We start from the raw sequence: 17,903 nt of genomic DNA, 5'->3' as shown, positions 1-17,903 counted from the left end.
CGCCGCCGCCGCCGCCATTTTGCCTTCCACTCGGTGTCGCCGCCGCCGCACTCCGCTGCAGGTTTCCCGGATGTGGGCATTTCCCGGCGTCGCTTGCGCGGGGGCCGAGGACTGGGGGCTTCGGCCCGCCCGGCGACGGGGAGCGAGCGCGCCGCCTGCGGCCTCCCGCTTTCCGCAGTCGCCCGCTTCTCTGCGTGTCTGCGAGCGTCGCCCCGCGTCGCCCCTGCCTTGCGCTGCTCAGGTGACTCGCCCCGGCTGGTGGCGTCAGGTTCCCCCCCTCCCAAGCCCACTCATTTATTTCATTGTCTCTCTCTTTTCAATTGAACTCTTTCTATGGACGAATATAGAATAAAAGATGCACATCTGGAGAAGTTGAATTCTCAGAACCTCGCTGTGGACATCGGGATTCGGGATTTCTAGAGGCTTTGAAATAAATTGATTTTTGCTTAGCACTCTTTCCCCGAGTAAATCCGTAAGTATTTTCTGAATCAGCCAGATTAATATATTCTCGAACCAGGACAGATTAGGGAGTTTAGAGATTTTTAATCTGTCAGCCGAATCGGTAGAAGAGGAAGTCCTTATTGCCGTAATTGGGATAACGGTGACCGCGAAAAGAGGCTTTATTTTTTGTTAGATTGAATTAGAAGTTTGGGACGGGATCAGTGGTTGTATGATGTTTAAAGGTCCCGCCCACCCATTGTAAAGAGCGCCTTTGCGAATTCTGCCTCTAGAAAATATATACACTTAGTATTTTCAAATATGTCATCATTTTTTACTAGAGACTGTTTTTTTTTAAGACTTTTTTTCTGATGTTGAATTAGTTGCTGGCTACTGTATCCAGAAGTTCAAATGTGAAAACCTGTTAAAAGATTACATTCCACGACCACTTGGTTGAAAATCTGTTTTCCACAATCACAGAGTCTGTAGAAGACATGGCCCAAAGTGGCTGACTTAACAGCTCTAGGTCTTAACTTTCTTCAGCTGGAGAACTAAGTAACCTGCAGGGTATCTTTCAGCCTCAAAATTAATATGCATGATATGAATCTAATATGTTCACAGGCCTGCTTGTCCTTTCTAGATGGATTATGTATCAGGAAGAGCAGGCTGCCGCCTAAACCTTGTCACCTCTGTCACCAACCCTCAGAGCTTCTTTACTTAAGCTCTTCATCTCTCTAAACCTAAAGATGGGTATCTCCAAAAACTACTGTCTTCAGGAGAATTCCTAGATAATTCAAGGACCTCAGTGAATTGCTCTATATATTAAGAGGTTTACTCCTGTGAAGTAGGGGGAGAAAAGAGCAGGGAAAGGAGAGAAGGAATGTTCAGGATAGAAGAACCAACCAACAAGATAAAACGTGGCTGAGACTGGGAGTGGGTGGAGGTGAAAGACCAGGAAAATGCCTGCTAAGGGTGCTGATGTCTAAGAATGGCAATACCTGCCATTGTGTTTGAAGGTCTTTGTGTTGCTGTGATGGAAAACCGTTGGTCCAGCTTCAGCCTATTCAACGCTTCAGTGCTTCATGGAAGAGGGGTATTTTGATTTTGTTGTAGTTGTGTGGTTTCTGTTTTGTAAGTATAGTTGAGTTACAATATTGTGTTAGCTTCAGGGATACAGCAAAGTGATTCAGTTCTAAATATATATATTTTTCATATTATTTTCCATTATAGGTTATTACAAGATACTGAATGTAGTTCCATGTGCTGTACCGCAAATCCTTGTTGCTTAATCTATTTTATGTATAGTAGGTTGTCTCATTTTGTTTTTATCAACAGATGTAAGGGGCAAGTCTCATGCTTGGATGACTGTAGGAACAGAGGCAGCACACATGGAAAAAGTTTGGAGAGCACTGTGGTCCTGAGAACACAGGCTCTCCCAGGAATTCATACTATCTTAGGGGAAGGCTCTAAACTATGAGCAGCCCACACTTTGGAGTGAATTGTGTTGCACCTCCTTGAGAGTGGAGAATCTACATAAATTATTTGGAATTCTGAGCAGATTTGTCTCTCATCCATGTTTTTCAAACATTTATTCTTGTCAATGTGGACTCATGGATATTTATTTAATAGTTTGGGTATTTCTTGTTTTTGATCAAATTGTTCCAGCTTTGGCTATTGGAGCTCTTCCAGTTAGCTTCTGTGTCCCTATAACATACTCCCATCATTGTTTTGTTTTGTTTTGTTTTTAACTTTCTTCCTTTCTTGGACTACAAAATGCTCCAAACTATCTGGTTTATTTCCTGCCCCTCCAAGGAGCCTTGGTTCCTTTTACTGGAGAATGGTATTAGAAACCAAACCTGGGTTGTTGGTGTGCTCATTGCTACTGGGGAATCCTTGCTTGTAGGATCTCTCTGGCTAATAAGTTGATTCCATACTATGCAGGAGTAATATCTGTGTTTTGATTTGTTGCAGCTAGTATTTTACAGTCTAGTATTAATTACAGTTTAGCTTCTTATAACCATGGTCTGTACAAAAATTGTTTTGACAGTTGATGCATGTCTGATGACTATGTTAGGCTGGTCTGTCAGCTACTGTTCCCCCAAAGTCCAGTTAGTCATGACAGTTTGGAATTGACCATTAGTTTATTTTTAATTAGTTAAAGTTTATTACCTGATCAGCTAGATTCTGGTCATTCTACTTCTCCCCTCTCACCCCCACCCCCTTTGTGGTTTTCTCCCTCTACTAATATAGTGAAATGTTGTAATTGTTTTGATGCTAAGATGACTGTAGTCTAGGCTGTTAGTTATTTAATTATTCTGTGTTGCCACTTAACATTAATTGTGGTTCAGAATGATACCAATGAAATAGTTTAAATAGTTGCATATCATAGTTTGGCTCTCCCCAGGTTACATTATCTGTAAAACAAGGGCACCGCTACTGCTTCAGACCATCTAATTAGTCTGAGCTAGATATCATAGATACCATAAGTTTAAATGAAGGCTTGATATAAACTGTACACTAATGAACTTAGTATGCTTCTTAGACAAGATTCTAAAATGGACTATTAAAAGGATGTTTCCACAATACTGTGAAATAGAAGTGTTATTCACAAAGGACAAGGAATTTTTCAATTATGCCAAAATTTTGATAGGATGATAGCTGTAGCACAGGTGTTTTCTCACAATAGCCTTATGAACAAGATAAATGTGGCAGAGTGTCAATAAGTTAGGTTGGTTTATAAATATTTCAACAACTGTAGCCAAATACCAATGATTCATATGTCACTGATAATTGGGAAGTGGGCCTAAGTCCATTTAACCTATCTCCTTACCAATGGGATGAGGGTGTAGAGAGCACGCTGGGCAATTCTGAAAACGATCAGCTTTTACATAAAAGATTCAAAGGTGATTGTTAGCTCTTTCCTAAAGTGAAACAAAATTTGTCTTCTTAAACAGGAAGGATGGACCTATAGTAAGAATCAAAATCATCAGCATTAACTCAAGAATAGGGAGGTATGGTTTAGGGAGTACAGGTGTGAAAGTTAAGGGTTTAAGTTAAACTAGTCAGCAGTCAATTGAACAAATATCAGAATAGGTAAAATAAGCTGAGACAGCATTAAAAAGGAATATCGTACCCAGAACCAGGATGGTAGATTTCTGTCATACTCTCAGCAAAGCAGACACCACTGGAAAAGTATTCATTTTGAAAGTCACACTTTAATGATGGCCTTTTTATTTTTTAAAGGGAAAACAAAATTGTGAGTTTAGTTCAATTCAGGCTAATTCAGGGCTTACTATGTATCAGATACTGTGTTAAACATTGTTAATACAACACTCAGACATGGGCCTTGTTCTTGAACTTGTGGTCCAGTAGAGGGAGACAGGCTGCTTAGCAAATGGCTGTAAGCACAATATAAGCTCTGCACAATGGGCTTTTGATGCACAGTACAATTTAGCCCAGACTGTCAGAGGCCAGGGAGAGCTTTCTTGAGAAAATGACACCTAAGAGGAGTCCGGAAAGGTACGGAGGATTTAGCCAAGAAGGGCAAGAAAGGTGGGGAAGGGAACCTTGCCCACAAGAAACCATTGAAGGGATTTTAAAAGTTTACCCCAAAGAAGCTACAATACGTAATTCTGAATATTTGAATATATGATGAAAAGAATTAAGTTTGTTTTTTGTGGCTCCTAAGAAGACAAATGGAAGCAAATTTCAGTTCAGTATGTGAAAATTCATTTATTTAGTTGAACCTTATAGTAAAGCACCCCAACAGAATGCAAATTCGGTAAAATGGTGTTTGGTTCCATCTCATAGGTTCACATGATCATTTCATTAACCCACAATAATATGATTCTACCTTTTTTTATAGGATTGTTTTGGATCCCACTCACACACTAAAACCCTGCCATAATGCAATATCAATTACAGCTGTCCAAACAAGGAGGCTACATTGGGAAATGGGACACTTTATCATGGTATATTTTCAAGTAGAGGTTGGATGATAATTTGTTGGGAATGCTGTGGAAGTGTTGATTAAATTTAGGTTGGAGATGCCCTCCAAGATATCTTTCACCTCTGAGATCCTACAGCCCTCAAAGGAAATTCTATTTGATAGTTTCATGAATAAAAGCAGTGAGAATTAACAAATTCATAAATTAGGGTTTTATTTATATCACCTAAATCTTATGTTTCTTATTAAGTCTGGCAGAACTCTTCAATTGATAGAAAATGTAACACTATTCAAATGTACTTCCTTCTACTTATGGTTACAAATACCCTTAAATCAAATCAAAGCTTCAGACTTGTTTCCATTCCAAGCTAGTATGATAAGCCTGTATGTCTGGTTCCCTCCCTCTACCAATTATTTACTGTAGTGATCAAGGGAAATTGTATACATTGCTGCTGGAAACTGAGAAGGGTGCTAACAACGTACATGTAACCTTCAAACTTTTCAGCAGCAGATAATACAGATCGAAGCAGAGGCACAACAAGTACACGGAAAATGTGCCACCTGGGAGCTAGAGTCTTCCAGGGATGAGATCAACTCTGGACCATTCAAAGCAAAGATGTTAGCCTGCCGAGTAGAATGGGAGGATGCCTGTACCGGGTGAAGAGAGGGACACTAGCTTAGGCTGCAGCAAGACATTCATACAAAGGGAAATATAAAGTCAGAAGAAAATTCTTAGCTATATTTTTATTATTGAATTCATGTGTTGACTCCTAGAGAATGTGCATCTACAAATATAACATGTATACTTCATTTTTACAGAAAAACTATATACATTGATGGATAGAAGACAGTATGAAAAGAATTCTCTCTCTGAGATTAAGTACTTAAAATTTTCTTTTGACTGTCTTTTCTACAGTGAATGACTTTTGTAATAACAGAAAGTTTTAAAAATTAGCCCCAGCAATAAAACTATAAACAGATAAGAATTCCTATCAGCAACATTTTCTTTCCTTCTCTGATTCTTTGGAATTCAAAGTTACTAATTATCTTCAGTCGATTTTTTTTTTTTTTTTTTTTAGGCTGTGCTGTGCAGCATGTGGGATCTTAGTTCCCCGACCAGGGATCGAACCTGTGCCCCCTGCATTAACCACTGGACCGCGAGGAAAGTCCATTCAGTCAAATATTTTTGAGCCAAATATATATAAAACAGCAGATGCATATATGTATTCCATTTTTAAATGTTAACAAAAAAACAAAATCCAAAAAACCCTGAGGTTAAGGCGGCATAAAAAAATTGCAAATATTTATTGGGACGGAAAGACAAAACTTCATAGTAATTATTGTTGGAATTGTAAAGTAAATAAACATACACTTCAGTTGTGTAATAGGAGTGATTTGTCATTAAGGTCTTAACAGTTCAATAATGCATTTAATTTAACAAACTTAAGAAAGACAATATCATAAAATTGTCTTAAAACACTGCATGTTAGGTCATCATTAACATTAAAAATAAAGATGGCAAAACTCTGTTCTCCTACCACATCATCATACTAGTCTCTGCATGTTACCTATCAAATTTTAGTTTGTAAGTCAGCTCATTATCAATGTCAAATCCTATTTTATTGCACAATGTCCAATTCAGCAATTTTCAACTACGTTGTAAAACTAAATAAAAGCAAAAATCCTTAGGAAAAATGTACTTGTCTTTTTTCTCTTCAAGAGAAATAAAGTTGGGTCTAAGGAGTTGACAGTTCTGTTCAAACCCATTCTAATAAAGGAAACTGTCAGAACATTTTCACCTTTAAAAAAATTTGAACACTACAAAAATTTTGCCATTTTTGTTCTCAATTCTTTCTGAAAAAAGTTTACAAAAATTATTAAGGAAATAAAATGTGGAAGAACTGAAGAAAATACTTGTAGTAAAAAGAATAAATACTAGCTAAGGCCACCAGGGAGGGGTATACTCCACATACCGTGGATAAAAAGGATAGGAACCCATTGGTGGTTTGACATTTTCGAGCCCTACAACATCGAAAATGAAGAGTTGGTTCCATGAGCTGTCCAGAACTGTTCTGAAGGCAGTGCATTTATCAGCACAAGGATCCCTCTGATGTTCTTCCACACGGTCCAATTCTTTTGCCATCAGTCATTCATCAGACTCTAGCTACTAACAAAAGAATATTCAACTAACAAAAGCTGAAACTGGGCATCAAAATTAACAATAATTTATGGATGATTCCCCTGCAAATTTCACATTTTCCAATAATAAAAATTTGCATAGAGAAGCTGGAATTTGAAAGGCTATAACTGTATGTTTTACATGAAATCTTTTAGTATCTTCATGAAAAAAGTTGTCTAGTAACATAAATTGCTTCTGCATCGGTTCCACAAACAAGACAAGGACCTAAAACATCCAAACTGTTCACAGACAAAGTCCTGTTGGGAAGCAAGCTTGTGATTTCAATACGGTCTTTGGTAGGATCAGTGATGAGCCAGGAGCTTATAAGAGATTGATGAACATTAGCTTGGTTACTAATGCTATGAGACAAAAAAGTACTATTTCTTCCTCCTGGGAAAAGAAAAGAAAAGGTGAAAACTTCTTTCAAGACTAATTTTATCCTAGTAAACATCTGAAATTCTAATACTTAAAGAAGGTGATGATATATATTGGTTTTAATTCTCTAGAATAACTGGCTGATAATTCCATTATAACACATCACCATTTTTGACTAAAGGCTTAGTCAGTGATATTAAATACTCAAATTTCCATGGGATAATATGGCTATCAAACTTGAAATCTTTAGCAAAGCACAAGATTCATTTTGACCCTGTCTTCCTGTTTATTCTTTAATGGAAAGTCTCAAAAATGTATCAAAATGCCTAGAAGACAAGTAGAATAAATGTAGATAATATATGGAAATCTAAGTTCTTAGGTAATCAAAAAATGAAAATTTCTGGATGTATTTCTAGATGAATATTTCTAAAAATATATTTATTTCTATATGTCTAAACATATAATCAACTTGCTTTAGATCTCCCTTTATTCTTCGCCTTTATTTCAGGTAAATGTTCTTAAAAGTAGAATTTAAGAACACTACCAGATTATAAACTTTTATGTCTGACAGTGCTCTGCATTTAATACAGGATTAAGTGGGGCAGAAGCAGTATGTTTCAGTTTTAGCCTTCATTTGAAATTTTCTTTCCTTTCAACTTTCTGCCAGATCAAATAAAGACAGATTTCATGTACTCAATAAATGGTTGAGTACCTACTATATGCCAGGCTGTGTGCTAAGTGCTGGGAATACAAGGCCAAGTCCCTCATATCTTGAAGCTTAAAGATTAGTGAGTTTAAATCTTGCTGATTCTTAAAGCCCAGCTCAACTTCCTTCTCTAAGAAGCCTTTGAAGATGACTCTAGTTCATGCTTCTCTTTTCATTCCTGGAACCCTCAGCACTTATATGCACCACTAATAACGTACTACCTTGTAACATTTCTTATATGATTTAACTTTGCATGCCCCCTTCTCCATAACTAAATTAAGTATTTCTTAAGAGCAGGTTGTATAGATTATATTTATTTTACCTTTTCACAGTGTCTAATATTGTTCCTTGCGATACTAGGCACAGAATATAGTAAATGGCTCTTTCCAGTCTAACCAAGGTTCTTCAAACAGTAAAATCTCAAATGCAAGATAGTGGGGGTAGGGGAAGAAGAAATAAAAAACCAAGTGCTTAGCTAATCCTTATTATTTATTAGAAACTAATAAAATTCTTAGTTTCTCCATACATGAAGTTATTAGCATAGACGTGCTGCATGCTCTACACATGCCATACTTCTCCAGAATTTTTCTGGAGACGTTTTAGATTTTTCCTTCTTAGTTTTTGTTTACCTTTTACTGCTCCTATATTTTATATTACTCTTGAATACTGTGAAAATTAACATTAGAACCACTGTGCTAAGTCTCCTCCCTGGTCTCCCTGCTTCTGCTTTTTCCATCCCTCTCCCCAGTCTATTTTCTACACAGTCGCCTAAGTGATTCTTTGGAAACGTAAGACAGATCACCCCACTCCCCTGCTCAAAATTCCCCAGTGGCTTTCTGTCACATTCAGAATAGAACCTGAAGCCCTTATCCCAGTCTGCAAAGTCCTGCCCCGCAACTCCTGCTACCTCCTCGCACTCCCGGCCTGCTGAATTGCAGCCACACTGGCCTCCTTGCTGTTCTGTCTCAGGCCCTTGGAATTTGCTGTTTCCTCTACCTGGCATGCGTTCCTGTGACTCGTACCTCCACTTCCTCAGGTCTCTGCTCAAATGTTCTCCCTGCCAAGCGGCCCCTCCTCCACTAATTCTTCATCCTCCTGTTCTCTTCACTCTTCTTCATAGGCATCAGGGTATTTGGTCCAGATCTTTTCCTTCTTGCTGTCTCCTTTCCTACTTTGCTGTGCTCTACTATGTATTGCAGGGACAAACTCCTTTTTCCAGCCTCCCTTGCCATCTGCCTTCCAGGCAGACCCTGCCCATGGGAGGTACTCCTGTGGGTGACTGGAAGGCAGATGGGGTGGGGTCGGGGAAGGAAAAGGCTCCAGGTTCCTGGCAACGATAACACAGGCAGTAATTCCAGCCCCAGCTGAGGTGGCACCTTTTCTGCTGATCCGGGACCAACCTGGACAGCACTTCCAACAGTACAGCAGAGGTATTAACAACTGCTGATTTCTGGGCATTCCTCTTTTTTTGCTATTTGCTCTTCCAGAATCCCTCCCATTCCCTTTTGTTCTTCTAGCCCTTCTAACACACGTGAAACCGATTCCTTCTAAATCCAGGGTAGTTTCTGTTTTTCTGATTGGACTTTTACTGAGACATTATCTATTTTACTTACTGTCTACTGGAATATTTGCTATCTGTGCCTCAAGGCTTTTCTGCTCACTGTCATGGGCTCTAACACCTAGAAGAGTACCTAGCACGTGGTAGGCACTTGATAAACATTTGCTGAATGAATGAACAAATAAACTTTTGAACCACAGACAAACTCAAAAACAAGAAGCTGAGAAAGTGCAAAAAACAGAAACAAAAATACCTCTTGATTTTAAGTGTATAGTTTCTGGCTGACCTTTACTTACCTCTGTCTTTAATCAGGAGATAGGGCCTTTTAGTCTGAGGAGAAACCAGTACCTTAATACATAAAAGATCAACTTTTGTCTTGCCATACACCCTTGACAATGTAGTATAAGAGAGCTGTCAATGCCTATCCTATGGCATGAGGGCCCACAACAATGTACTCACAAACAAGACCCCTGGCTGTCCGCAGTTAGCCAGCTAACAGCATTTCTAGTCATCAGTATAGTGGTCAGTAGCTGACAGTCAGATTTCAAGCCCTGTGATACTAGAATTTACCCTGAGGCCAGAGAATGGAAACATTTTTGTCATTCCTTAATGTTAAAAATATGAGAATTTCTAATTTGATATTTAAAAATATAATAAAATTACACACAAGAATCTTCATTAAAACTTTTTACCTTGGTAAAAGAGTGATGATTTCTCAGGTACATCTGTGGAGGCATCCCAATGCCAGAGAGATCCATCTTCAGAACAAGTAAATAGATGATCTGGGTTGGATGGGTGAAAGTGAACTTCCCACACTAAAAGATAAGAACCAAGAAGCTTATTCTTGTGTAGATTAGTTGAACAGACGTCAAAACCCTGTCTCTAGGCATCACCTTCCATTAACCTCCATCACACACCTTCAAACTCCAAGCCTGTGATAAAAATCAAAGGCTTCAGGATCAAAGAAAAGACATAACTCTCCAAATGGCTAAAACATGTAGATAAGATAAAGAAGTCAAGTAAATCTACTTGTGTATTGGGCCAGCAAATGAATGAAAATAAATGCTAGTCATTTGACCTATTACAATTTTTTTATGGAAAAGTATGACAATGGAATAATTCTGAAAAGATTTTTTGAAAATTGTTAAGTTCTCTTATTTTCAATTCCTGTGTCATTAACACATGAAGGTTATATTATTGGAAAGAGAGAGAAGACCATAAAAGTAGAATACAAATGAATTTCTAAGAGACATAGTCCAATTTTGGCTCATGCCAAGACTCTGGATACTTCTGGCCTGTATCACAGAAATAGCAACTAGCTCCCAGCAAACCAAAACCTGGAAATGCTCCAAAAATCTGGATCCGGTTTTAGATGAAAGACTTTTAAGAAGCCAGCTTGGGACTGGGGACTCCTCAAGCTCTAAACTTTAAGGGAACTTTGTGTGCCAATAGATATCTGGGAGCCAAGGACTGCCCAGGACTCCTTAGGAAGACAGCTGCAGCGTGAAGGTAAAACAGTAGTCTGTGAACAAGGGTTTCGTGATTCTGGGTTAGGTAACCTTAGAGAGGCAGCACAGAAAGTACTCAGCGTGTAGCATAAAAAGTGCAAGGCACATGTTTGCAAGCTGGCATTTTCATTCTGACAGTTACCACAATTCAACATGCCGCAAAACAAAAAAGGTCACCTTCCTCCGGAAAGGAATGTATGCTGGGTGAGTCCCTGTGTAAAGTACATTCATACTGTTTCATTAAAACAAAGTAAAACAAAACAGCCTATAGAGCCATTAGCAGACTGCCCAAATCTAGATTCTTATGTATTTATATACTTTCAAATTAGAAAACAAACCTCTATAAAACATCTTATTTCTAGCCAAGAGTCAAGATGAATTCAAAATACACTACAAGCCACTACGCTTTTGCGTTTTGCTGAACAATACAGGCTGGCGTTTAAAAATGGGCTGGTGAGAAGAGATCTGAAAGTTTGTAATTCTAACTACCACTAGGTTAGCAACAACAGACTCTAAGGGCACACCTATTCCTTTTTATTCTTTTTTCCTGGACATAGCCATACCTGGAAGAGGGAAAAAGTTTCTATTTGCTTCTTAAATATAATCTTAAAAATCATTTATCTTTCCAAAGTATTAATAATGTGAAACAAACTTAGAAGTTGCAATACTGGTATAATGTTTGCTCTTTTATAGTTTTATTGAAGCATTAATACCAACTTCTCTTAAGTCAGAATTTAAAACTATAATCCACCCTGACATGTGGTGATAAAATGAAAAATTTCTGTTCAGCCAAAAAATCTCCACCAAAATCAAATGACAAACATTAAAAACAAGGCAAGAGCCTATATCTTTTGTTCTTGTTAAAAGAAAAAAAGAAAAAGGTACAATAATAAATTGAAGAACACACAGATTAGCAAATATAAAAAATAAAAGCCTGCGTTTGCATGGGAAAAGTGCATTCTCACATACTGGGTGTGGCAATATAAACTCGTATTATTTTTACGTAGAACAATTTGACAACATGAATCACAGCTTTAAAATTATGCAAACTTTTGGACTCATCAATTCTATTTCTAAAAAACTATCCTAAGAAAAGAAGCACATAAAGATGAATATGTAAGGATAATCACTATGGTTTTGTGTATAATAATCAAACATGTTAACGTAAATTTCAAATAAAAAGGGATTAGTTAATTATTACAAATTTATACAATTCAGTCAAAAACTCTGCTGTAGAATGATCCACAGGTATCATTATGGACAGCTGCTTATAATACATTGTATAGCTCACCCACCAAAAACTTATGTATCACCACAATACTTACTTTCAGCTTCATGAGCCTTCAGTAGAGACACGGGCATTGTACCTTGTCTAACATCCCAAATACTTAACATTCCATCCTGACCACCGGTAGCTACAACATGCTGCTGGTTGGGATGTCTATCAACACAGTGGAGTGGCACTCGGTCACCAGTCCTTTAATGGGAGAAACAATGACTTCACACAGTTGTAAAGTATAATTTATCTTTGAATAACCTATGAAACCTGTTTCTTTCCAGTAACTAAACGATAATTTTGTGGCTGGAGCTACTGGCTAAACTGAAATCATGTCAAAAAACTGATGTTAAATATATCTCTAAATATTAAAATTTTGAGGGGGAATTAAAGGCCAGAGTTATTCATTCTCTCTTCAATTTGGACACATAAGGAGCAAGATAATTTGATGGTAAGATATGCAAAACATTTCCATTTCTTGGCTTTTTAAAAACATTATATATCAACTAAACAGCATATTCCTTACTTCTACTCTACCTTATTTAATGCTTAGTTTATATAACTTTTTTTCCAGCTTGACACATCTGTTTTCTAATCAGAGAAGAGAAGATTGCACACATAGAAAGGGGATTTCTTTTTTTTTTATTTTTTTTTTTATTTTTATTTTTTTGAAAGGGGATTTCTACTCAGAAAAAATATCTTGGATTGTATTTTTCTCCCAATCACATCTAGAGTATATAATTAGTAGAAGAGAATATTCTATTCATATATTAATAGAATATTCCCACTATTAATAGAATCATTGGATGAGCAAAAAGAAATTCCCCATTAAATAACAAACTTCAAAGAGATTAATATAAACTCCTGAATCAATACAACAAATATTTACCAAACGCAGCATGGTACTATCAAGCCCATCCAGTTATACAGCTGACCCTTGAACAACATGGGTCCACTTACATATGAATACTTCTCCATAGTAAATATACAGTGCTACATGATCCGAGGTTGGTTGAATCTGGGGATGTGGAACCTCTGATACAGAGGATTCCATGTATATGGAGGGCTGACTGTAAGTTATACAGGGATTTTCGGGTGTACAGAGGGTCAGTGACTCTTACCCCCCACATTGTTCAAGGGTCAACTGTATTTGCTTTATCAAATTCAGTCAGAGATTATTCTCTTAACATGCAATTAAAATACAATATGGTTTAAAGTCAGTTGCTATAAACAGTCAAGCAAATTTGCTTCACGCTACTGAAATTACAAATCAAACTTACAGTGATAATATCTGAGAGGGCTCATTTCCTTGTTGTCTAAAATCCCATATTTTTAACTGTCCAATTGAATTTACTGTAAGAATCTCAGGAGTTCGAAGGAAGGTTACAGCATGGAGTGTACTGCTATCTGCATTGTCTACAAACGAAGAAGACAGCATTGTGTGTTAACAGGTCCCCCTTTTCCATGAAAATTTTACATTGCATTCCCTCCATTGATTGAAATATTACAAATGAAATTTTAAGTAAGTCACAGTTTAATTTCTGTAGAAAAATGCAGTAATATATACATGTTAAAATGGATTCTCCTTTAATAGAAAAATTATATCACTCACAGGACATCTGAACTGTGTTCCAAACAGAGGGCTAAGTTTTCACTTATTTCTCTATTTCCACTTTAGGTTGTTACCCTCCATTTCTGAGACAGCTGTTCAGGTTCCTTTATATCCAATTTTATTTCCCTCTACTGCTTAACCCAGAACCTCCATTCTATTGAGCCAAACACCATTGCTTCCTACAGAGCTCATTCTGACCTATATTATTCCGCTGACTTATCTCAAATCTATTCATCTTTATCCTCATCAGCTCCCTCCTCCTCCATGAAGTCCTTCCTGGTTGCTTTACCTGTCCTTTTCCTTTTCATAGTGTGTTTAAACTTATACCACTTAATTTACTATACACTTAAATTGTTTTGTGACCCTCCTCCAAACTGCCACCAGGCAGTGGTCCCTAAAAGCTAAACAAATAGTGTTCCTCAGAACTAAACATCATAACAACACAAAAAAATGATTCATGGGCTCAATCCAGACGTTCTGATTTAGGAGGTCTATGGGGATGGGCTGTTAAAAATCTCCTCAGGCAAGTCTGTGCAAAGTATGGTTGAGAACTACTACACTAGAATAATTCTTCTAAAGCATGACTGGCGGTACATCACCCCTTTGCTCAAAAACTTTCAATGGCTCCACAGTTGCCCACCTAACAAAACGTAACCTCTATGGCTGTGCATTAGATTCTTCACAACCTGACCGCAATTTACCTTTCTTGTTTCATTTCTTACTTCTCCTATACAAATATCTAAAGTCAGGTCAAACTACACTTTCTGTCATTCTCTGAATGGCCTTACCCTGCCTCCATGCTGTTCCCTTTATCTGGTGTGCCACCTTTTAGTATTATTTATGGTTTGGAACCTAGATTAAATGGATTGCCACCTGCCCCTCAATTCTTTATCTGATAATCCCCTCTGGCTCTCCTCTCCACAAATTTCTTTTTCTTCTAGTCACTCCTTCATACAGGCCTTATCAACATACTGTCTTGATAAAGGGATCCTGCTTTGTTTATTTTTAAATCCTTCAAACACCTAGCATTGCATTTACTTAGCACATGGTAGCTGCTCAATTACTATGCAATAGACCAAAGAAATAGGATTTTTTTTACCTATAGTTCTTATAGCTTCCTTGTGATCAGCTCGGAAGAGATTTATTCGACCATCTTCTCCAACTGTGACAATTTCTGGGTTGCTGCACGCAATACCCGTGCACGGCGCACTGCTGCAGGAAGGACTGCCCGGACCCGTGTGGTGACGAGCTGCTGTCCACTGCTGGGTGACTGACAGGGTCTACGCGTCACAGATGAGGCTACGATTAATCAAAGCAAAGCTCCAAAACACTACAGCTTTCCCCAACTAAAACTGTGTCTCACACCTTTCGAGAAACATAGTAACTCTTTTCCCTTTGTATTTCCAAGCATTAAGGTCTAGAAGCTACTTCTATTAAAGCTCTGTATATACCGGATTAGATTCAAAAGAAACACTTTTTAATAACATCCCAAACTTATCTCAAACTAAAGAAATGGTTTTTAGGTATCAGGTAATTATGTGTTCAAAGGCAACTCTAAATTCTTAAGGGAACTGGCCTACATTTAAGAGAAAATCTCTGTAGTGCTTTCCAAACGACTCCATTAAGAAAAACAGGGGCTTCCCTGGTGGCGCAGTGGTTGAGAGTCTGCCTGCCGATGCAGGGGACACGGGTTCGAGCCCTGGTCTGGCAGGATCCCACATGCCGCGGAGCAACTGGGCCCGTGAGCCACAACTACTGAGCCTGTGCGTCTGGAGCCTGTGCTCTGCAACAAGAGAGGCCGCGATAGTGAGAGGCCCGTGCACCGCGATGAAGAGTGGCCCCCACTTGCCGCAACTGGAGAAAGCCCTCGCACAGAAACGAACACCCAACTCAGCCAAAAATAAATAAATAAATAAATTTATAAAAAAAAGAAAAAAGAAAAATAGGACTTCCCTGGTGGCACAGTGGTTAAGAATCCACCTGCCAATGCAGAGGACACGGGTTCGAGCCCTGGTCCGGGAAGATCCCACATGCCGCAGAGCTACTAAGCCCATGCGCCACAACTACGGAGCCTGCGCTCTAGAGCCTGAGAGCCACAACTACTGAACCCACGTGCTGCAACTACTGGAGCCCGTGCTCCGCAACAAGAGAAGCCACCACAATGAGAAGCCTGCACACCGCAATGAAAGAGTAGCCCCCGCTCGCCGCAACTAGAGAAAGCCCGCACGCAGCAACAAAGACCCAACGCTGCCAAAAAAAGAAATAAATAAAAAATAAAAGCATTGATGAAATAAACAGTAAAAAAAAAGAAAAATATGTCACTAGATCTGGCTCTTGTATTTACTAGGCATGCCTATTAGTAAGATGACCTTTATTAATCCCCAAACGTAAATAAGCATTCTCCTCTAGCAACTTAAAACTTTTACTTCAAGTGGGGCTATTTTAAAGGACTGCCCTTACCACTATGCTCTGAAGATCAGCAGTCAGGCTTTGGCACACACAAGAAAGGCGTTGTAAAAAATGTCAAGCCTTCATATAGTATATCCTCTCTTTCAATTGAAACTTAGGTTCTATCTAAAGCAAAGTAGCTGTTCCTGTTCTCTCTCATGATGCTTGAGTTAGAAAGTGCTCTTTCTTTCTTCAAAAGACCAGACTAGGATCTTAAAAGAGAATTACAGGAAAAGTACTTGCCAGAATACCATATTGTTAGATCTAACCTAAGAGAATATAAGAGATACCCAATTTGAATGAAGGTTCACACAAATGTGGTTCTAGAATTAATCTACTAAAAGATGGGTAATACAATGATTTTTCCCCTCCATGTTTTAAGACTATAAAAGCTTTATTATTTGTGTCATTATTAAGTACAGTCTTCTTTAAACCTTCCTAAAAACAATTAAAATGCAAATTGAGATTTCAAACAAAAGTTCTTTACCTGGTTATTCGGATGGTGAAGGAACACTGTTACACATCCTGTTGATGAAGCAGCTACAATTCTTTCCTGGTCAAAAAACTAAGTAGAAGATTCTTGCTTGTTATAGATTCATAAATATTAGCAGGGAGGAAGCCATTTGTTTGACTCAATTAGTAGTATAACAATTTTAAAATGCAAAGAGCCTATAAATGCTAAGCAAATAAAATGTGAGAGTCAAAATTCCATTCCCACCACTTAACTACCAGCTTTGAGACCCTGGCCAAGTTAAGTTCTCTAAGGCTTGGTAAACTTGCAAAACAGATAACTAATCCCTGCTAGGCTGTTATGAGAACTCAAAAAGCAAAAACATGTAAAGTGCCTTGCACAGTATTTGTCACATAGTACATGCTCCAAAGATCTTAGTCTCAGTGTTCTCATTAAGACAGAGATAACAGTACTTGATTCAACAAGCATGCGATGAGAATGAAATTAACTTATGTAAACGGTGCTTGGCACATAGTAGATGGTCAATTAGGCAAACAAACAAGCTAGGATTAATTCCACATCCCCTTCCCCAGTCCTGATTCTGCCATTAAGCAGCTATATGATGTTGGCAAATCATAACCTATAGGGAACTCAGTTTCTTGTAAACCTGGGGTGAGACTAGACAAACTTTAAGGTCCTTTACATCTCTAAATGTAAAGATCACTCTGTTTTTTTAAAGTTAGTTTTTGGATATTACACAGACTTACTTGTAAATCCATTACATCACCATGGTGTCTGATATCACACAATAACTGATGGTCTCCTTCAAATCCTCCATCAGAGTCCAAGTTCCCAAAATCTCCAATAGACCACAGTGAAACATAATTTTCCTGTAAAGCAGAAAATGTTATCTTGAGATGAAATATATGTCAAACTCTCCGAAATTAAAATTTGCACTGCCTTCAATCAACCTTGCTTTAAAAGCATCCCAGGCAAATGGAATGATAATCATTAAAAAACAGGAGATACGGGGCCATCGATGGCTCTGAGGTACAAGGCAACCGAGCCTGAGACGTGCATTCGGGGGACAGAGAAGGGCGAGAGGAGCCAGAAGGCAAGAGGGTTCGCGCGCCGGCGGCCGGGGTCGCGGTTCCAGGAGGGAAGGAGAAGGCAGGGGCTTCCCGGGCCGGGAGCGGGGGTACCTCATTGTCCCAAGAGCCCGTGGCGAAAGTCTCCGTGGTCTGCAGGCTCCCCGGAGGTACCGGTCGCCAGCGGGTCTTGCTGATTTTCTGTGACACAAACTTAGCATAAATTTCTTCCATGCCGAAAGCAACCACGCCAGGGGCAGCAAGAAGTACAGCGCGCGCCACTCAGTCCCGCCCCTTCCTGCTGAGCCCTGATTGGAA

The 17,903-nt window shown here is 38.6% G+C and overlaps 1 protein-coding gene and 1 long non-coding RNA gene across 2 annotated transcripts; one reads left to right on the top strand and one right to left on the bottom strand.

The window, feature by feature from the left end:
- The first annotated feature begins 105 nt into the window (after positions 1-105).
- LOC118904921 lies at positions 106-5,598 on the top strand. The gene is made up of 3 exons (XR_005022129.1): positions 106-241; positions 348-472; positions 5,464-5,598. It is a non-coding gene; the product is annotated as an uncharacterized LOC118904921 (long non-coding RNA).
- Positions 5,442-17,887, bottom strand: NUP43 (nucleoporin 43). Its single transcript, XM_036871045.1, has 8 exons — positions 17,700-17,887; positions 17,265-17,387; positions 16,534-16,611; positions 14,698-14,878; positions 13,267-13,402; positions 12,036-12,187; positions 9,895-10,017; positions 5,442-6,953 (listed from the first exon to the last, which is right to left on the bottom strand). Exons 1-8 carry the CDS (start codon positions 17,817-17,819, stop codon positions 6,724-6,726), a joined length of 1,143 nt encoding a protein of 380 aa, XP_036726940.1. The 5' UTR covers positions 17,820-17,887; the 3' UTR covers positions 5,442-6,723.
- Between the last annotated feature and the right edge of the window lie 16 nt (positions 17,888-17,903).

This window comes from Balaenoptera musculus, chromosome 12, assembly GCF_009873245.2.
Source record: "Balaenoptera musculus isolate JJ_BM4_2016_0621 chromosome 12, mBalMus1.pri.v3, whole genome shotgun sequence".
Classification (NCBI taxonomy): Eukaryota; Metazoa; Chordata; class Mammalia; order Artiodactyla; family Balaenopteridae; genus Balaenoptera; species Balaenoptera musculus.
The sequence above is the reverse complement of the archived record's forward strand: the minus strand, read 5'-3'. Positions and strand labels throughout refer to the sequence as shown.

Coding starts and splice junctions, on each gene's coding strand:
- NUP43 (XM_036871045.1), bottom strand. CDS start 17,819: ATGGAAGAAATTTATGCTAAGTTTGTGTCACAGAAAATCAGCAAGACC. Junction 12,188..13,266: donor CCCTCTCAGATATTATCACT/GTAAGTTTGATT, acceptor CTCCCATTAAAG/GACTGGTGACCGAGTGCCAC. Junction 10,018..12,035: donor GAAGGCTCATGAAGCTGAAA/GTAAGTATTGTG, acceptor CTTATCTTTTAG/TGTGGGAAGTTCACTTTCAC.